A 17044-nucleotide genomic window follows, 5' to 3' on the forward strand; every position below is an offset into this window, starting at 1 on the left:
AGGAAACAACCAACAAAGCTAAAAGACAATCTACTAAATGGAAGAAGATATTTGCAAATGACGTATCTGAAGAAGTGTTAGTATCCAAAGCATATAAAGAACTTAACATCAAAAAAGCATGCATCCAATTTAAAAACAGGTAGAAGACATGAATACACATTTCTCCAAAGAGGACATACAGATGGCTGACAGACACTTCAAAATATGCTCAACATCACTCATCATCAGAGAAATGCAAATCAAAACCACAAGGAGATATCACCTCACACCTGTCAGAATAGCTAAAATCAAAAGCTTAAGAAACAAGTTTTGACAAGAATATGGAGAAAAAGGAACCCTCATGCACTGTTGGTGGAAATGCAAAGTGATACAGCCACCATGGAAAACAGTATGGAGGGGATCCCTGGGTGGCTCAGCAGTTTAGCACCTGCCTTCAGCCCAGGGTGTGATCCTGGAGTTCTGGGATCAAGTCCCACATCGGGTTCCCTGCATGGAGCCTGCTTCTCCCTCTGCCTCATTATCTCTCTCTCTCTCTCTCTCTCTCTCTCTCTCATGAATAAATAAAGTCTTTAAAAAAAAAACAGTATGGAAGTTCCCCCAAAAATTAAAAATATAACTATGTTGTGATCCAGTAATTACACTACTATTTACCCAAAGAATACAAAAACACTAATTCAAAAGGATTTTTATACACACTTTTGTTTTTTGCAGAATTATTTGCAATAGCCAAATTATGGAAGCAGCCTAAGTGTCCATCGCTAGATACAAGGATAAATAAGACATAGTATATATGCAATGAAATATTATTCAGCCATAAAAAGAATGAAATCTTGCCATTTGCAACAACGATAGATCTAGAGGGTATAATGCTAAGTGAAATAAGTCAGAGAAAGACAAATACCATATGATTTCAATCAAATGTGGAATTTAAGAAACAAAACCAATGAACAAAGGAAAAGAGAGAGAAAGCGAAAAACACCCTCTTAACTATAGAGGGTTACCAAAGGAAAAGTGGGTTGAGAGGGATAGGTGAGACAGATGAAAGGGATTAAGAATTAAGAGTACACTTCTCTTGGGGCACCTGGATGGCTCACTCTAACTTAGTTTTGGCTCTTGTTGTGATCTCAGGATCCTGGGATTGAGCCTTGCAATGGGCTCCATGTTAAGCAGGGAATCTGCTTAAGGATTCTTCCTCTCCATCTCCCTCTGCCCCTCCCCAAGCTTGAGTGTACACTCTCTCTTTCTCGCTCTCTCAAATAAATAAATCTTAAAAATAACAGGGTACATTTCTCTTGATGAGCACTGAGTAATATATGGAATTGCTGAATCATTGTATCATACACCTGAAACTAATACAACATTGTATGTTAACTACACTGGAATTACAAATATAAATAAAAATTAAAGTTATTATTTGTATGTAATCAAATTTTCCATAGTTTCTACTCATATTAACCCAACCTATCCCTGTAGGGCCACAGAAGAATGTTCATTTCACATGCATGAAAAATAAAATGCATTTGCCTAGAGACATGTTGTCCATATAAAAATATTTTCAGGGGCGTCTGGATGGCTCAGTCAGTTAAGCATCTGCCTTCGGCTAAGGTCATGATCCCAAGGTCCTGGGATCAAGCCCCACATCAGGCTCCCTTCTCTTCAGGGAACCTACTTCTCCCTCTCCCTTTGCTGCTCCGTCTGCTAATGCTTGCTTGCTTGCTCTTTCTCTCTCTCTCTCTCTCTCTCTCTCCCCCTCTCTCTCTGTCAAATAAATAAATAAAATCCCTAAAAGATATATATTTAAAGAGAAGGGAAGTATAAGTGGGAAAGGGTGGAGAATGAGAACACCAGTCAGAACAGAGTAAAAACAAATATACAGAAGGTACTCGGTGATTTTTTTCCCTTTGGTAAGTAGAAAATAGAATAAAAAACAATACTTAATGATTCAAAATCTAAATCTCAACAAAGAGAGGAGTACCTTGGGAGAAATGTGACCTTGGTACTTTGGTATAGTAGTAGTTCATTGGTATGGGGTATATATAGTTTCAGTTCTGCTGTAGAAGGCAGGATTACACTTAACTTCCTACCTCCCACTTGTAGTAAATTAATTGTGGCTGCCAGGTGACTTACTCTGGCCAATAAAATGTTAGCAAAAGTAGCATGTCTCTTTCAGACAACAGTTTATCAGCTAGCATGTGGTAGGGCAGGCCGTATTTTCTTCTCACACAGGCATTAAAATTGCTCATCTGGTGGCTATTCCTAGAATGAGCACAACACAGAGAATGGAAGACATACACCAGTCTGATATGCAAGGAGCATGTAACATGAGAGGAAATCCATCTTTCTGTCATAAGCCACTGAGATTTGAGGGCTTATTATGGCAGCATAATCTAGTTTACCCTCACTAGTATACAAACTAGAATGAGGTGCCACCTTAACAAGAACCCCAAAATACTGGCTCAGAAGCCACGGAGCAAGAACTTAATCAGGACAGACTGGAGTTTGGCAATCCACATTAAGGAGTGACAAAACATTTGGTAAAACTGTTAACCACAATCATTTGAAGGTGACATATACCTCATGAATTTGTAATGAGCAGTTACCCCAGTGTGGTACGGCTAATGAACTTATTTATGGCCCTAATAGAAGAGGCTTATAGACAGGAGGTGAGGCACCGAATGATAGTTGCTGTTGGTTATGTTTAATAAGGAGTTCAAAGAAAGGTACTCAAAGGACCACTGCCATCCAAGAGACTAACTGTTTAAAACTTAAACAGTCCTTTAGACCCCACCCTTCTATCATTAGGAAGCAAGCTGACAAAACTGCTCAGCCATAGTCTCCAAAGCCAACTTCAGGTGTGGCCAAGGATAATAAACATGGAAGGACGTCTTGCAGAGTAATGCCAAGGACCATGGAGAACTATGCCCTAGGGCATGTGCCAGAATACGAACTGTTTGTTACTGGTCCAAAATAATCAGATAAACACAGAAATTGAGTGTAAATGTCAAAAATCTATTATAGCTCATTTTACATGGTAATTTTCTGTCTGTTGAATCTAAAAATTTTTTAATTGGGTTTATCATTTGTTATGTGTTTTCATTCCATTTTTATTATAATTCATTTTTACTGTATCTAACAAAATTCAAATTTAGATTTTGAATCATTAAAAAAAAACAATATCTGGTCATTCATGACAGTTTGAGAAGCACTGACCTACAGAACACAGTGAACAGAACAGGAGCCCTAGCAATACCTGCCCAGTGAGATTTCAAAACTCCTACAGACTAGAGTCTGTGTATAGTCTTCCATTCTTCCCCTCTCCAAATGCGTACACTTATTATAGTTATTTGTCCCTACACTACTCTATGTATTCAACTGGGAGTGGGAGACAGAGAACTTATAATGTCCAGACTGATAAGAGATTAGCACTACTGGACATTAATCAGAAATCCTGGACTTTGAGTCTGACACAGTGACTGGATGAGATTTGGGGGTTATGTCTACTGGGAAGGGCCAACAATGAACTATATGCAAGAAGGAGAGTATCGGTTCACAAAAAGGGTGGACTGTTTAAATGTTTCTAGTTCTCCACACCTGTTAAAATTGTACTTCCCCACTTCCTTGAATTTGGTATAGCCATGACTTGACTGACTTGACATTTCATGACAATGAAATGCGTGATGACACATGTTACTTCCAAGAGTTTTCAAAGTCGACATATTTTCATGCCTCGCAACACACTTCCCTTCTGCTGTGATGAATGATAACACTCAAAATAAAGCCTTCTCTGTTGAACCAAGTCTCAGAAAAAGAACAACATGGGGAAAAACTCCCGGCTAATCAAGAGTGAACATAAATTAAACATTGTTGTGTTAAACCTCTTAAAGTTTCAGGGTTGTTATTACAGTATAACCCAGCCTAGCCTTACTGGTTTTAATAACAGCCAAGAGGAGAGTGACTTGAACATAAATACATATACTGGATTTTTAAAGCACTAAATATCAAAGAATTAACAGGAAACTGACTCAATTTCACTGTAGGACAATTCTAAAAGGGAAGAGAACTCTTGCAAATGCAACTGACTATAACCACAACAGGTGCCGACACCAAAATAGGGAAGTCATAGGCAAATGTCTTCCAATACTACACACATACATCACCCAACTACATGCAGACTCATACTGAGCCTGGAGAGGGCTCTCAACTTGTTGGTATAATGCTCCTTGTCAGCACTAATAGAGTTGGTATGCAAGATGTAACTTTTGCCTTATCCCTAAACTCTAAACAAGAATGCCTGCACAGTTCATTTAAAAGTTGATAGGGGCAGGGCGCCTCGGTGGCCCAGTGGTTGAGTATCTGCCTTTGGCTCAGGTAGTGATCCCAGGAAGGATCCAGTCCTGCAGCAGGCTCCCTGTAGAGGAGCCTGCTCTCCCTGTAGAGAGCTTCTCTCTCTGCCTATGTCTCTGCCTCTCTCACTCTGTGTGTTTCTCATGAATAAATAAAATCTTAAAAAAAAAAAATAGTTGGTAGGGGCACCAACTGAGGGTAGCTCAGTCGGTTAAATATCTGACTCTTGATCTTAGGTCTTGATCTCAGGGTAATGAGTTTAAGCTCCACATTGGGCTCCATGCTTGGCGTGGAGACTACTTAAAAAAAAAAAAATGGAAAAGATGTGTGACATTTAACTAAGGGCAAATACAAGAGGGTGACAAACACTGGGAATTGGAACAATGAGGCTATAGTACAAAAAGAGTTAAAGCTTGCAAATTAAAGACTAAATAAAATGCAACAAAATTCTGGAGCACCTGGGTGGCTTAGTTGGTTAAGTGTCCGACTCTTGATCTCAGCTTAGGTCTTGATGTCAGGGTTGTGAGTTTGGCCCTACATTAGGCTCCATGCCCCGTGGGGAGCCTACTTAAAAAAATAAACAAATAACTAAATAAAGGCAACAAAATTTTGTTCAGCACCAAAATACTGAGGGTCCCCAGAGGGCAATGAGGAGAAAGAATTTTCAACAGAAAAACATTTATCTTCCAGCTAGTGAGGGGAGAGGGAAGGATCTGCCTTCATGTGTTCCACAGCTGGAGGAGCTGGTAACTCTCTACAGTTAGAACAATCTCATTTGGGGCTTGGGTCCTATTTATAATATCACTTGGCAAACAGCTCTTCTACTTTTAAATGTTTGGAAGACCAGTGTGCTAGAGTAACCCTCCTAGAACAATATTCAACCATTGTGCATTTGGACACATTTCAAATTTTAGAATACCAAGCAGCAAGCTTTTCTAGAAGACCTTGGTTAGTTTCCTCTTTATAGACTTAAATTTCCCTTACAATTAACCACAAAACTAAAAGTTTTCCCTCTCAAGAAAAAAGAGGAAATGAACAACTGTAAACATTAAGCAAATTATAGCAAACTCTGTGGGCATCGTTCTCTGGGAAAAGGCACATTTCATATTTTGCAACAAATGGGGCATATAATGCTTACGAACGTCCTGTAAGAACATTCTGGCAAAAAGTAGCTTACAGTTTAATGCTGCTACTGGAGAAAACCTGCTCACTGAACCAGTTTCAAATAAAATGTTGATTAGATATCATCAAAGTTTATCATTTAAGTCTGGATGGAGGCAATAAAAGGAGTCAACATCTCTCTACTTCAAAGCCCCTTCAAGGCAATTGGAGCAAAATCCTCTATCTGTATCCCTCGTGCCCCCCCTCAAAAAAAGAAGGGGAAGAGCGATAGCTATCTGGACTTGCTCTGAAATGAAAAATTTCACAAGCAAAGACCTAAAACTAGTATGGATACTCTCCAGATGTTGTTTACTATGAGTAGAGAATATAGGAGAAAAAGAAAAACCAGTTCATGGTAAAAATCTATTCGTGAAATGAAACAAGTACCTCATCATTATGGAAAATACAAAAATAGGCATGTCAGGGAACAGGAGGTTCCCCTGATTTTGATGAGTGCCAAAAATCACAGAACTCCGAGTTCATGCTTAAGCACGTAACTGCTTAACTCACTTTAACTCACTGCTGCCACGAGCACTCACTCCATCCCTTTTCAAAAAGAAATGTGTACTGCCCTAACCACATTCTCTAAAAAATCTATGAGGTAAATCTTATAAATTTCAAAAAAAAGAAAAGTGATTCTTCTTTGTTAATGTTGGATCAGAGCCATGAACTTCTTTCAGAAAGTTGTACCCTGCTCTAGGCTGCACTGTACAACCTGCTCAGCTGAATGTTTCATCTGAGAGATCCACGCAACTGTGCCAGGCCTAAACATCACATTTTGTCAGTATACCTGTAAAGAACCCAAAACACACCAGTATCTGACAGGGGGACCACTGTCCCAGAATCTGGAGTACAGAGTAGACTTTAAAGTTCCCTATGGATCACTTAGCTAGGAAAAAAGACAGCAAAACTCTTCCTACACAAAGCATTAGGCAAAGGATGGCAAGTTAGGGAAGGCTGTCTTGGTTGCACCAGTAAATGTAGCAGTATCTTTCAAAAGGATACGGACTTTGTGATGTGCCACTCATTCTAAGAACACAGATGGTTTTCTCATCATTTTTCGTTACTTCGCTCATTTTATTACCAAACACTTAAAAAGGAAACAAATCAGCAAATGTCGTCCGTCCGATACACGCTGGAAGATCTATTCCTCACTTATTTACAGCAATAGCATAATATAGCATTTGTTTTGTACCTCTCGGAGCCCCAGGAAGGGCGCCACCATCCACCAATACAGGACCAAGGCTTGAAGGAATACATGTGGAATTTAAGGAGTACAAACTGTTCTGCTTCTTTCTCCCTCGACATTCCTCAGGCTTACAGTTCTTTTTTCCCTAAACTTATGCCCAGGGCATCCTTCCAAATTCTAAGTTTCAAAGACCCACATTCCTCCTCTTTACATCTCATCTGGACATCCATCTCATCCTAATACCACCTCGTCCTCTAAGAGAGATTTCCCCAAGGAAGAATTTTGCTTAAGGTGTCAGTTCATCCTTCTCCATCCTCTCTCCCTCACGTTTTTCTCGCCCTCTCAGGCTGGGGGGGGGGGGGGGGGGGGGTTAGAAGAAGAAGAAGAAGAAAGCAAAATGCCCCTCAGAAGATGCAAGTGAGGCCCCTTTTAACCCAAACTCCAGAGTTCACTGGCGGGGCACAGCCGCCAGGCTGAATCCCCATCCCTGCAGGCAGAAACCACAGCCCCTCGACTGAAGGACCCGCGCGGCCACCTACCTGCCCAAGACCTGCGGGCAAGATCTAGTCAGAGGAAGCCAGAAGGTTCCCGCGGCCGACGGTTCCCGCCTCGCGAAGGAGAAGCAGAAGGCGGGGCCGAGTCTCGCCGGAGGGTAGCGGCGAGCAGCCGCGCCTACCTGCTAGGGCGCAGCACTCCCGCCCTCCGCGCCTGCGGCCACCACCGCACAGCGGGGTCGGCCTGCGAGCGAAAAAACAACCCCGAGGCTCCGCCTTCTCCTCGTGCTCCCTACGTGCGGCCTCTCCAGCCAATGGGAAGCGCAGGGGGCGGAGCGAGAGCCGCCCCAGCTGACGGGCGACCACCGAGTCCTCCCGCCGGCGCGAGCGGGCCGTGCAGTTGCTGGGCCAATCGGCAGTGTGGGTGGGAAGTGAAGGGGAGGGAGAAAGTGAGGCAAGCGGCTGTCCAATCAGATCCGGCAGCCTTCGAGCGACAGGTCCCGTGGCCCGTGGCCTTCCGAGCGCGGCGCGCAGGGGGCGTGCCCGCCCGGGCCAATCGGCGCGAGCCCACGGTGCGGAGCGAGCGCCTCAAATGCTCGGGTTTCTCAGCTGATTGTCTCCAGCCGAGAGTTGTTTTTTGCAGCTACCGAGCCGCGCCGCAGCAGGAGGAGCCGAGACCCCCGGGGGGGGCGGGGAGAGGAGGCGGGGTCCGGGGAGCCGCGGCTGCTCTGCGCGGGGCTCCGGGTCCTGTCACGGCGCTTCCTGGGGTCGGAGGTTGGGGTGGGTGGGGGGTAAGGGGGAAATCTTTCTCCCCCTCGACGGCGGCTCCGAGTCCGGCCCCTTCCTTCCCGCGCTCTCTCGTCCGGCCCCCAGCCCCCTCATGAGGGTGTCCGTGCCGGGTCCGGCGGCCGGCCGCGAGCCCTCGACGCCCGGGGGCGGAGGCGGAGGCGCCGTCGCTGCTGCCTCAGGCGCCGCGGTGCCGGGCTCGGTGCAGTTGGCGCTGAGCATCCTGCACGCCCTGCTCTACGCCGCGCTCTTCGCCTTTGCCTACCTGCAGCTGTGGCGGCTGCTCCTGTACCGGGAGCGGCGGCTGAGTTACCAGAGCCTCTGCCTCTTCCTCTGTCTCCTGTGGGCAGCGCTCAGGACCACCCTCTTCTCCGCCGCCTTCTCGCTCAGCGGCTCCCTGCCCCTGCTCCGGCCGCCCGCTCACCTGCACTTCTTCCCCCACTGGCTGCTCTACTGCTTCCCCTCCTGTCTCCAGTTCTCCACGCTCTGTCTCCTCAACCTCTACCTGGCGGAGGTAAGGCGGGAGGACCGGCGAGCGGGGCCGGGCGGGTGAGCGGGGCTGCCGCGATCAACTCGGGCTGAGGACCGGGAAGGGGGCGGGGGGGGGGGGGAGGGGGCCGGCTATGAGGCGGACCTGAGAGCAGCTTGGGGAAACTGAGGCACGCCTGGAGTGTGCGCGCGTATGCTCGCCCTAAACTTACGCGGTAGATTGACTCGGTTTTTGAGAGGCTGGCGGGGTTGGGTGAGTGAGAGTGCGGGCTCTGACAACTTACGACAGGACAACCCTTTGTTCGGTGTTTTGGCCCTCCAAGGTAAGGTGTTGGTGGCAGCAACAAAGTGGCATCGCAAGAAGTAGCAGCCCCGGTAGCTCTGCTGAAGCTGAACTGTGTTGAGAGAGGTTGGATGCTGAGGTAGCAGCAGCTCTGCTGAAGCTGGACTGCTGCCAGCCATTACGTCACCAGGCAGAGCTGTTCCTCTGCTATTGTTGCTGCGTTTCTTTTATTAGAAGCTTATATTCCCTCCTGCATCTCCTTTCCTGTGGCTCGATAAGCCTCACACAGATTCCGTTCGATAGTTCCCCAGCAGGGTTAATGATCGATAACCAAAGCCGAGGGTCAGTATAAAGACCTCCATAAAGCTCTTAATGTTTGCCCCACTTGCTCCAAGCTTTAGCTATTTATCCTACCTCTTACAGCCTAGTGGTTTTTTTTTTTTTTTTGGAGCTAATTAAGATAGAAAATACTAGCTTAACCTGTGACTATTGCAGAAACAAACCACCAAACTGTTTTTGCAATAACTTGCTTAATAGCTAGAACCTAATCACACCCCCTTTCTCTTTTATGGGGAATTGCTGGCTGGATTGCATTGTTCTGCAGCGCTTAGGTATTTGACCCATTTCAAACAGGTTTGAGAGTGTAAGGTTGTCAATCATGTGTGTCAGCTAGTGGTATTTAAGCCACAGAATTTTGAGAATTGCCCAAAACTCTCCCTTCCCCCTCCCCCACCAAAAAAAAAAAAAAAGCTGAGGAGGGGAGGAAACAAGGTGACATCATATGCTTAATACTGACTAATATAGAGCAATATTGGTCTATGCAGCTAATCCTCTCAAAGGCTTTTGGAGGTGATGAGAATTAACATAGTTCTGAGCAAAAGTAAAAAAACATTTGAGGCAGATTGTTTATATTTCCTGTGTAAACCAACTCTTTTCTCCCATAATAGATGGAAAGTAGGATGCATAATTTTAAAATTACAGTCATAACTTCAGCTTTTTACCACATTAAAAACAATACTTGAAAATAAGTAACAAAACTAATTTAACTTGAATTCTTTTCCTTCCCCATCCTTTGGAAGTCCAAGCAATACAATGACAAAACCCAGTGAAAAGCAAAAATAAAAAACACGGGTAATCATAAATCAAATAATCATGCCATAGTCACTCACTTATTTGATGATGCTCTCATCTTCTAGTTGCTGTTTAAGCTGTTATAACATTTCTGTCCTTCCTAGTTAAATTGATACATTGTATTCTTCCTGACACCATTTTTGATAGAATACCAGTGACCTCTTATTACTGAAGCTGTAACTCTAGCTTCAGATATAATTTACCTGAAAGTGCTAGCAATCCTTATGTCATAAGCATCAGATAATTTGTTTTTCCCTATACATTTTGACTTGTAAAATCATATTAATGATGTCTTGTAAAATACCATTTCATAAAGTAGCTAAACACTCTTTTTTACTTTTTTTGAGAATACAACATATGCCATAGAGAGCATAAATCTTAAGGATGCAGCTATGAAATTCTACATATACATACACTCATGTTATCATCCCCTGGATTAAGATAAACATAATTTCTGGTGCCCTTGTGCCCTCTCCCAGTCATCCTCTCACCCTGAGGTAATTATAAAGTGGCTAGAAACTATCATAATAGAAAAAGCATCCATAGTTAAGCTAAAAATTCTAAAAGTATGCTTCTACAGGATAAACTACATGATACCCAGATTAGGTTTTCATATTTTAGTTGCTGATATTCCAAGAGAAGAACTTAAATGTCTTAAAGTCTTCCTATTAAATGAATCTTTTGTGTGATGTAGTTTTTCAAAAAGCAATAAAACTCAATAAACCTAGAAAATATAATTTGGAAAGACGATAGACTAAAGCATTTTCCTTTTGCAGTGTCTCCTAAAAAGAGTGTAGATTGTCTATGCTCGTCTTTTTATAATCAAATTAACAATTTTAAGATTCATAACTGTACTTAAAAGAACAAAATTTCAAATGTTTAAAGAGAGATATCTTGACCAGAAATCATTTCCCTATTCATTAGAAAAAATCCAGAGGAATCTGTATTTAAAAGAATATTTGAACTCAAATTTTTATATCAATTCCAAGTAACTGGAAGTATACTTTCTATTGATCTGATTTAATGAAGCTTTTTTCAGTAAGTTCTTGGTATTATAGAAGTATGTAGGGAGAATCTGGTGAGAAATAACAAAACTGACACTTGATTTTTTTTGTTTTTTGGTTTTTGGTTTTTTTGTTTGGTTTTTTTACTAAAAGGCCCTATATCTGTTTTGAATAGTTGTGCTTCTTGATTGCTAAATCACTCTGTATTTACTATCTATCATTAAATACCAATTTCAATTTGCTTTTGGCCTCTTTTAAGCGTTGCTTGCATGCATTTCTCAAGATTAGAAACATTCTAACTTTAAGGACTTAGTTACAAAGAACTATGGAGCAGAATAAAAATAAAGTTAGAAAAACAACCATTACACTTTGAATGCATTTTGGTGGTTCTTCTAAAACTCCTTAAGTTTTCAAAGAGTTAAGACTGCCTAAATCACTTACTTTTGTTGACTACACTTGAGTGGAATTGAGATAAGGAGAAGTAGCCCTTCTAAAGTAATTAGACTTCTCAATCTCCTAGAACAGATACTTGGGGGGCGGCGGTGGGGGGTTGGGTGGACAACAAAACCCACTATACAGTAATCTAAAAACACCTACTGAACTTTTTCTGGCATGATCAATAGAACGTGTACTTTACCAGAGAAAGGCTTACAGTCCTGTACTTTTACCAGGGAAGGCTTAAGTCTTTAAAACAGATTATGTGAGAAAATTGATGCTACGTACTACCGGAAGAAGTAAAAAGGCTTAAGATGAGAGTTGGAGTATTGTTATATATGCCAAAATCAATGAGTTCATCGTCAAGGCCCACATTGACATTTTTTCTTACACTTTTGTAACATGAATGCCAGTTGCTTGATTGGAATAAATATGGTGATTTAATCATGATGCCAAAACAGCTAGGAAAATTAAATTCAGAATCTTAACTCTTACGCTCATAGATGCTATCATTGTCTCTGACAATGAATACCTTCTTCCAAATATTGATGATATGTCAAATATTACGTGTAGATTAACTGACATGTAGTTAGGTGTCATTATAATGTTCTGCGATTTCTCACAAAAGTGTTTTTACCACCTAACATGGAAACTCCTTAAGGATAATTTATTTTTACCTCATAGCAGCTAGAACAATGGTGAATATATTATCGAATGACATTTTTGAGAAGGCCAAATCTCGAAAATATTTAGCCACCTGAAATTTGGGGGTTAACTTGATTTTGATGAACATTTCAGGTAAATTATTTGTGTACTTCCTGGGATCTTTATTTTCTGCCTAAAAGATTGCCTATTGCTGAGATTCTCTTAGATTATCATGGTTTAATTAGATAAAAGTTAATTTTGATTACCGCAGGTAAAATATTACTAATGAAAACCACTTGAATATATTTGAGTTTTGCTTAGCAATACTATTTTTACATCATGGCAAATGGCCCATTTTAATTAGGTCTTTGCTAATTTGGCTTCAAATTCTATTAAATAGAGAAGTCTGTAAAATAAGTTTCACATCATGAGTGAGTTATTTGCTGGAAATAGTGATTTAGTTCAGTGTTGGATTTTATAACACTTGTCTTCACAATACTTATGATATAGATAGATACAAACAGGGTGATTTGTCCAAGGTTATACTACTAACATGTATCAGATATAAGGCTACCATATAGCCAAAGGTTATAACATCTTATCAAATGATCCATCCTTATGAACTTTCCTGGATACCATCAACTCTTTATTAGTGCTTTACTTTTAATTTACTTCCCCCCATTTTAAACCTTTCCTCTCCAGCAAACTTTCTTCCCTCTTCATTCTCAGGATATGACCCTTAACTTCTAGTTTATAAAAGAAACTAGGGCCATCTGGCTGAACAAAGATTCAGAAAGATACCTTAAAATGCTGCAGAGTATTTAATTTTTTTCAATGAATGAGCTGAAAGTGAGGAAATTCTTCAGAGGCAAGAAAACACACACAAGAAGTGAATGCAGAATGATAAAGTAACACAGATGTTTGTCTTGGGGTTAGGAGTGGTTATTGGCTGCTTTCTGCTGGCTTAAAGCCTGGATTTTAATTTTATGCGTTGGGGGTCTGAGAAGGTGACATTGAGGGCAATACCTTATGGTGAGGTCTAATCAGAGACTTTGTTCCCTCCAACTTAATCCCAGAATTCTCAAAGTATTTATCTTCGGTGGATGGGCTAGGAAAAATAAGCAGATTCTCAAAGGTTGATGATGGGCTTTGTGCTTATCTCTGCCTTGGTTTTGGGTGAAGGAGGTACAAATTGGGAAAGAAAAGTCTTCCCTGAGAATGCACAAGTTTATTCTCACAAAAGTTTGAAACCTGATTTAACACCACTTCTGTGACCTTGGAGGAAAAAATTAATAAAACCCAACCTGAAAATGTAGTTTAGAGGTATCCAGGCTTGGTAGTAACCTCAAGAACCTGGAAGGAGCAAATTCAAATCATTCGTTGAGTATAATTTAAATACAGAATCCTGACAGATAAAATTTCACAGAACATGAGCTCAAAGTGAAAAATTACAGAATCTACCTACAAGGTTTAAAGATATTACAGTGATCAAATACATAGTGTAAAATATTCATTCATGTGAACTAAAGTAAACAGTATTGACATGATTTTTAAAAGTTAACTAGGCACATTTGGAAATAAATCATTTTTAGATTAAAAATATAATTAAAAACAAATGAGTGGTTAAACAACAGATTAAACAATTAAAAAGAAATTAGTGGGGGCACCTAGTTTGAACATCTGACTCTTGGTTTTGACTCCGGTCATGATCTTAGTGTCATGTGATTGGGCTCCACGTGCAGCTCCGAGTCTGCTTGGCCTTCTCTCCCTTTCCCTCTGCCTTGCCCCCTGCTCACGTGCCATCTCTCTTGCTCCCTCTCTAAAATAAATAAAATCTTTAAAAAAAAAAAAAAAGTGAAGATCTGAGAATAAAATCACCTCAAATATACCCCAGAAAATAAATCAAAAATATGAAAAAAAAAGGATTAAGGAAGAATGAAAATAAACAGATCCAATATATATCTAACTGAAATTTCAGAGAAATTGTTCAAAAGAATAATGATTTAGAGTTTGCCCAAACTTACGAAAGACACCAAGTTTCACAGTAAGAAAGCCCCAAAAATTCAAGACAGACTAAACGAAAGTGAACAGAGAGTAAAATTTGAAAATAACAATGACAGCATATTTTTTAAACAAGTAGAATTAAAATAAAAAACACAAGAAACAAGTGTTGGTGAGGATGTGGAGAAAAAGGAACCCTTATGCACTGTTGGTGGGAATATAAACTGGTGCAGCAACTGTGGAAAACAGTATGGAGATGCCTCAAAAAATTAAAAATAGAACTGTCATAACCAGTAACTTTACCACTGGGTATTTACTCAAAGAATACAAAAATATTAATTCAAAAAAAATATATGCATTCCTATGTTTATTTGCAACATTATTTATAATAGCCAATACATGGAAACAGCTCGTGTCCCTCAATAGGTGAATGGAGAAAGAAAATGTTGTGTATATATAAAATAGAATATTATTCAGCATTAAAAAAACAAATCTTGTCATTTGCAGCAACATGGATGGATCTAGAGGTATAATGCTGAGTGAAATAAGCTGAGTGAAAGACAAATACCATATGATTTTACACATGTGGAATCTAAGAAACAAAACGAATGAACAAAGGGAAAAAAGAGACAAACCAAGAAACAGATTCTTTACTATACAAAACTAATGGTTACCAGAAGGAAGTGCATGAAGGAATGGGTGAACTAGGTGAGGGGATTAAGAGTACATTTATCACGATGAGTACTGAGTAATATATAAAATTCCTGAACCATTATATTGTACAACTGAGACTAATAGAACCCTATTAACTATACTGGAATTCAAGTAAAATTAAAAACATATTATCTATTAAAAAACTTTAAAAAAAACTAGACGGAGAAGATATTACAAAGGAAGAGAATTAGTTTGAGGGTTGACATTTCATTAACAACAAAAAAAATTCAGGACACAGTGAAACCATCAAAATGCTGAAAGAGAGAAACCAGCAACATGAAATTCCACCCACAATGAAACTATCAACAATAAGGGTGAAATAAAAGCCTTGCCAGGAGGAACATCAGCAAGATGGTGGAATAGGATGCCACGGACCCTCCTTCCCCCTACAAACATACCAATTTGGCAATAATTCATAAATCTCCTTTGTAAGAAATCCAGAAACTAATTGAAAGGCTTCTGTCCCCTAGGTGAAAACAAAATGACAATCACCAAAATGAGTAAGGAAACCAGTCCCTGACCCTAGTGCAATACCATATAACTGAGAAGAGACCTTCCAGCTCTCAGCTTCTTTTCAGAGGAGGGAAGGTGTTTGTTCATTCATCTAGCAGCCTAAGTTTTCCCAAGTGATTCCCCAGATGTCAAGCTTCTGTCTGTCCAGCCTTGGAGCTCTGATGGGTCCAATGTGGTCTAACCACCTAGAGGAAAACAAAGACAGCAATTTAAACTAGTAGGAGATACAGCTCCCCTCCCAAATTTCAGCACAGACCAAACCAGAACTATAGCTTCCTTTATTGCCTTCGGGAGGAAGAGTTGGTAGTGGCCCCCAGAATCTCTGGACAAGCTGAATGGTGAGAGTCTTCTATATAAAGACAGTCTCTGAAGACTGAAAGAGGTGACTGTTTTGTCTGTTGCATAGACACCAACAGAGAAAGTGAAGAAAAATGAATAATCAGGCAAAGATGTTCCAATGCAAGATTAAGTCTTCAGAAATCCTAAAGTGTTACATGATTTGCTTGATAGAGAACTCAAAATAACTGCTATAAAGATGCTGAGGTCAAGAGAAAAAAGCATGAACAAATTCAACAAAGCATGAGAATTTCAAAAGAGAAAATATTTTAAAAGTGTGAGAGAGACGCCTGGGTGGCTTAGCGGTTTGGCGCCTGCCTTTGGCCCAGAGTGTGGTCCTGGGGACCCGAGATCAGGTCACGCATCAGGCTCCCTGCATGGAATCTCCTTCTCCCTCTGCCTGTGTCTCTGCCTCTGTCTCTCTGTGTCTCTTTTTTTTTTTTTTGAAAAAAATTTTAGATTTTACTTATTTATCCATGAGAGACAGAGGCAGAGACACAGGCAGAGGGAGAAGCAGGCTCCATGCACAGAACCTGACGTGGACTCAATCCCAAGGCTCCAGGATCACACCCTGGGCCGAAGGCAAGAGCTAAACTGCTGAGCCACCCAGGGATCCCCTAAAAATCTTTTAAAAATTAAAAAGTATAAAGTATCAGGGATCCCTGGATGGCTCAGCTGTTTGGCACCTCCCTTTGGCCCAGGGTATGATCCTGAGGTCCCAGGATCAAGTCCTGCATTGGACTCCCAGCATGGAGCCTGCTTTTCCCTCTGCCTGTGTCTCTGCCTCTCTGTCTCTCTGTCTCTCATGAATAAATAAATAAAATCTTTTTAAGAAAATATAAAGTAAAAAAAAAAAAAATATGAAACAAATCATGGAGCTGAAAATAACAAAGTCTGATGTGAAAAATTCATTTGAGGGGTTCATCAGCAGACTAGATCAAATGGAAGCAAGGATCAATGAACTCAAAGACAAGTCACTGGAAATAATTTAGAAGAGCAAAATGAAAATAGAATGAAAAAAATGAACAAAGCTAAAGACTTATGGTACACTATCAAACAGACCAATATATATACACTGAGTCCCAGATGGGGAAGAGAGAAAGGACCAGAAAGCTTATTCAAAGAAATGGCTGCAAACTTCCCAAATCTGGGGTAGAAAGTGGACATCCAGATCCAAGAAGACAAAAAATTATTAAAAAGAGGAATCCAAAGAAATTCACACCAAGAAAAATTATAATCAACTTGTCAAAAGTCAAGATGATTTTTGAAAGAAAAGAGAAAAATAGAGACATCACATACAAGGGAATCCCTATAGGACCATAAGCAGATTTTTCAGCAGTCTTACAGGCCAGAAAAAAGTGGGATGACCTAATTCAAAGTGCCAAAAGACCCACCATTTGCTTCAACATGGATGGAACTGAGTGAAATAAGTCAATCAGAGAAGGACAAACATTATACGGTCTCAGTCATTTGGGGAATATAAAAAAGAGTGAAAGAATAAAGGGAAAAGGAGAGAAAA

At 40.8% G+C, this 17044-nt stretch overlaps 2 protein-coding genes across 6 annotated transcripts in view; one reads left to right on the forward strand and one right to left on the reverse strand.

The window, feature by feature from the left end:
- The window catches only part of TXNDC16 (thioredoxin domain containing 16), a 123464-nt gene extending 116006 nt beyond the window's left edge, over positions 1-7458 (reverse strand). For 4 of the 5 annotated variants that reach the window (XM_077909300.1, XM_077909302.1, XM_077909298.1 and 1 more), the window contains exon 1: positions 7230-7457. The gene's annotated coding sequence lies outside the window, so the exon portion shown is untranslated. Of the gene's footprint in view, positions 1-7229 lie in introns of all 5 variants that reach the window. The other variant, XM_077909299.1, reaches the window with a different exon arrangement.
- A 532-nt stretch (positions 7459-7990) lies between these two features.
- The window catches only part of GPR137C (G protein-coupled receptor 137C), a 65026-nt gene continuing 55972 nt past the window's right edge, over positions 7991-17044 (forward strand). The window contains exon 1 of the mRNA XM_077909308.1: positions 7991-8488. Within this exon, the coding sequence (XP_077765434.1) occupies positions 8069-8488 (420 nt within the window). The 5' untranslated portion in view covers positions 7991-8068. The remainder of the gene's footprint in view (positions 8489-17044) is intronic.

Source organism: Canis aureus, chromosome 9 (assembly GCF_053574225.1).
Source record: "Canis aureus isolate CA01 chromosome 9, VMU_Caureus_v.1.0, whole genome shotgun sequence".
In the NCBI taxonomy this organism is placed as follows: Eukaryota; Metazoa; Chordata; class Mammalia; order Carnivora; family Canidae; genus Canis; species Canis aureus.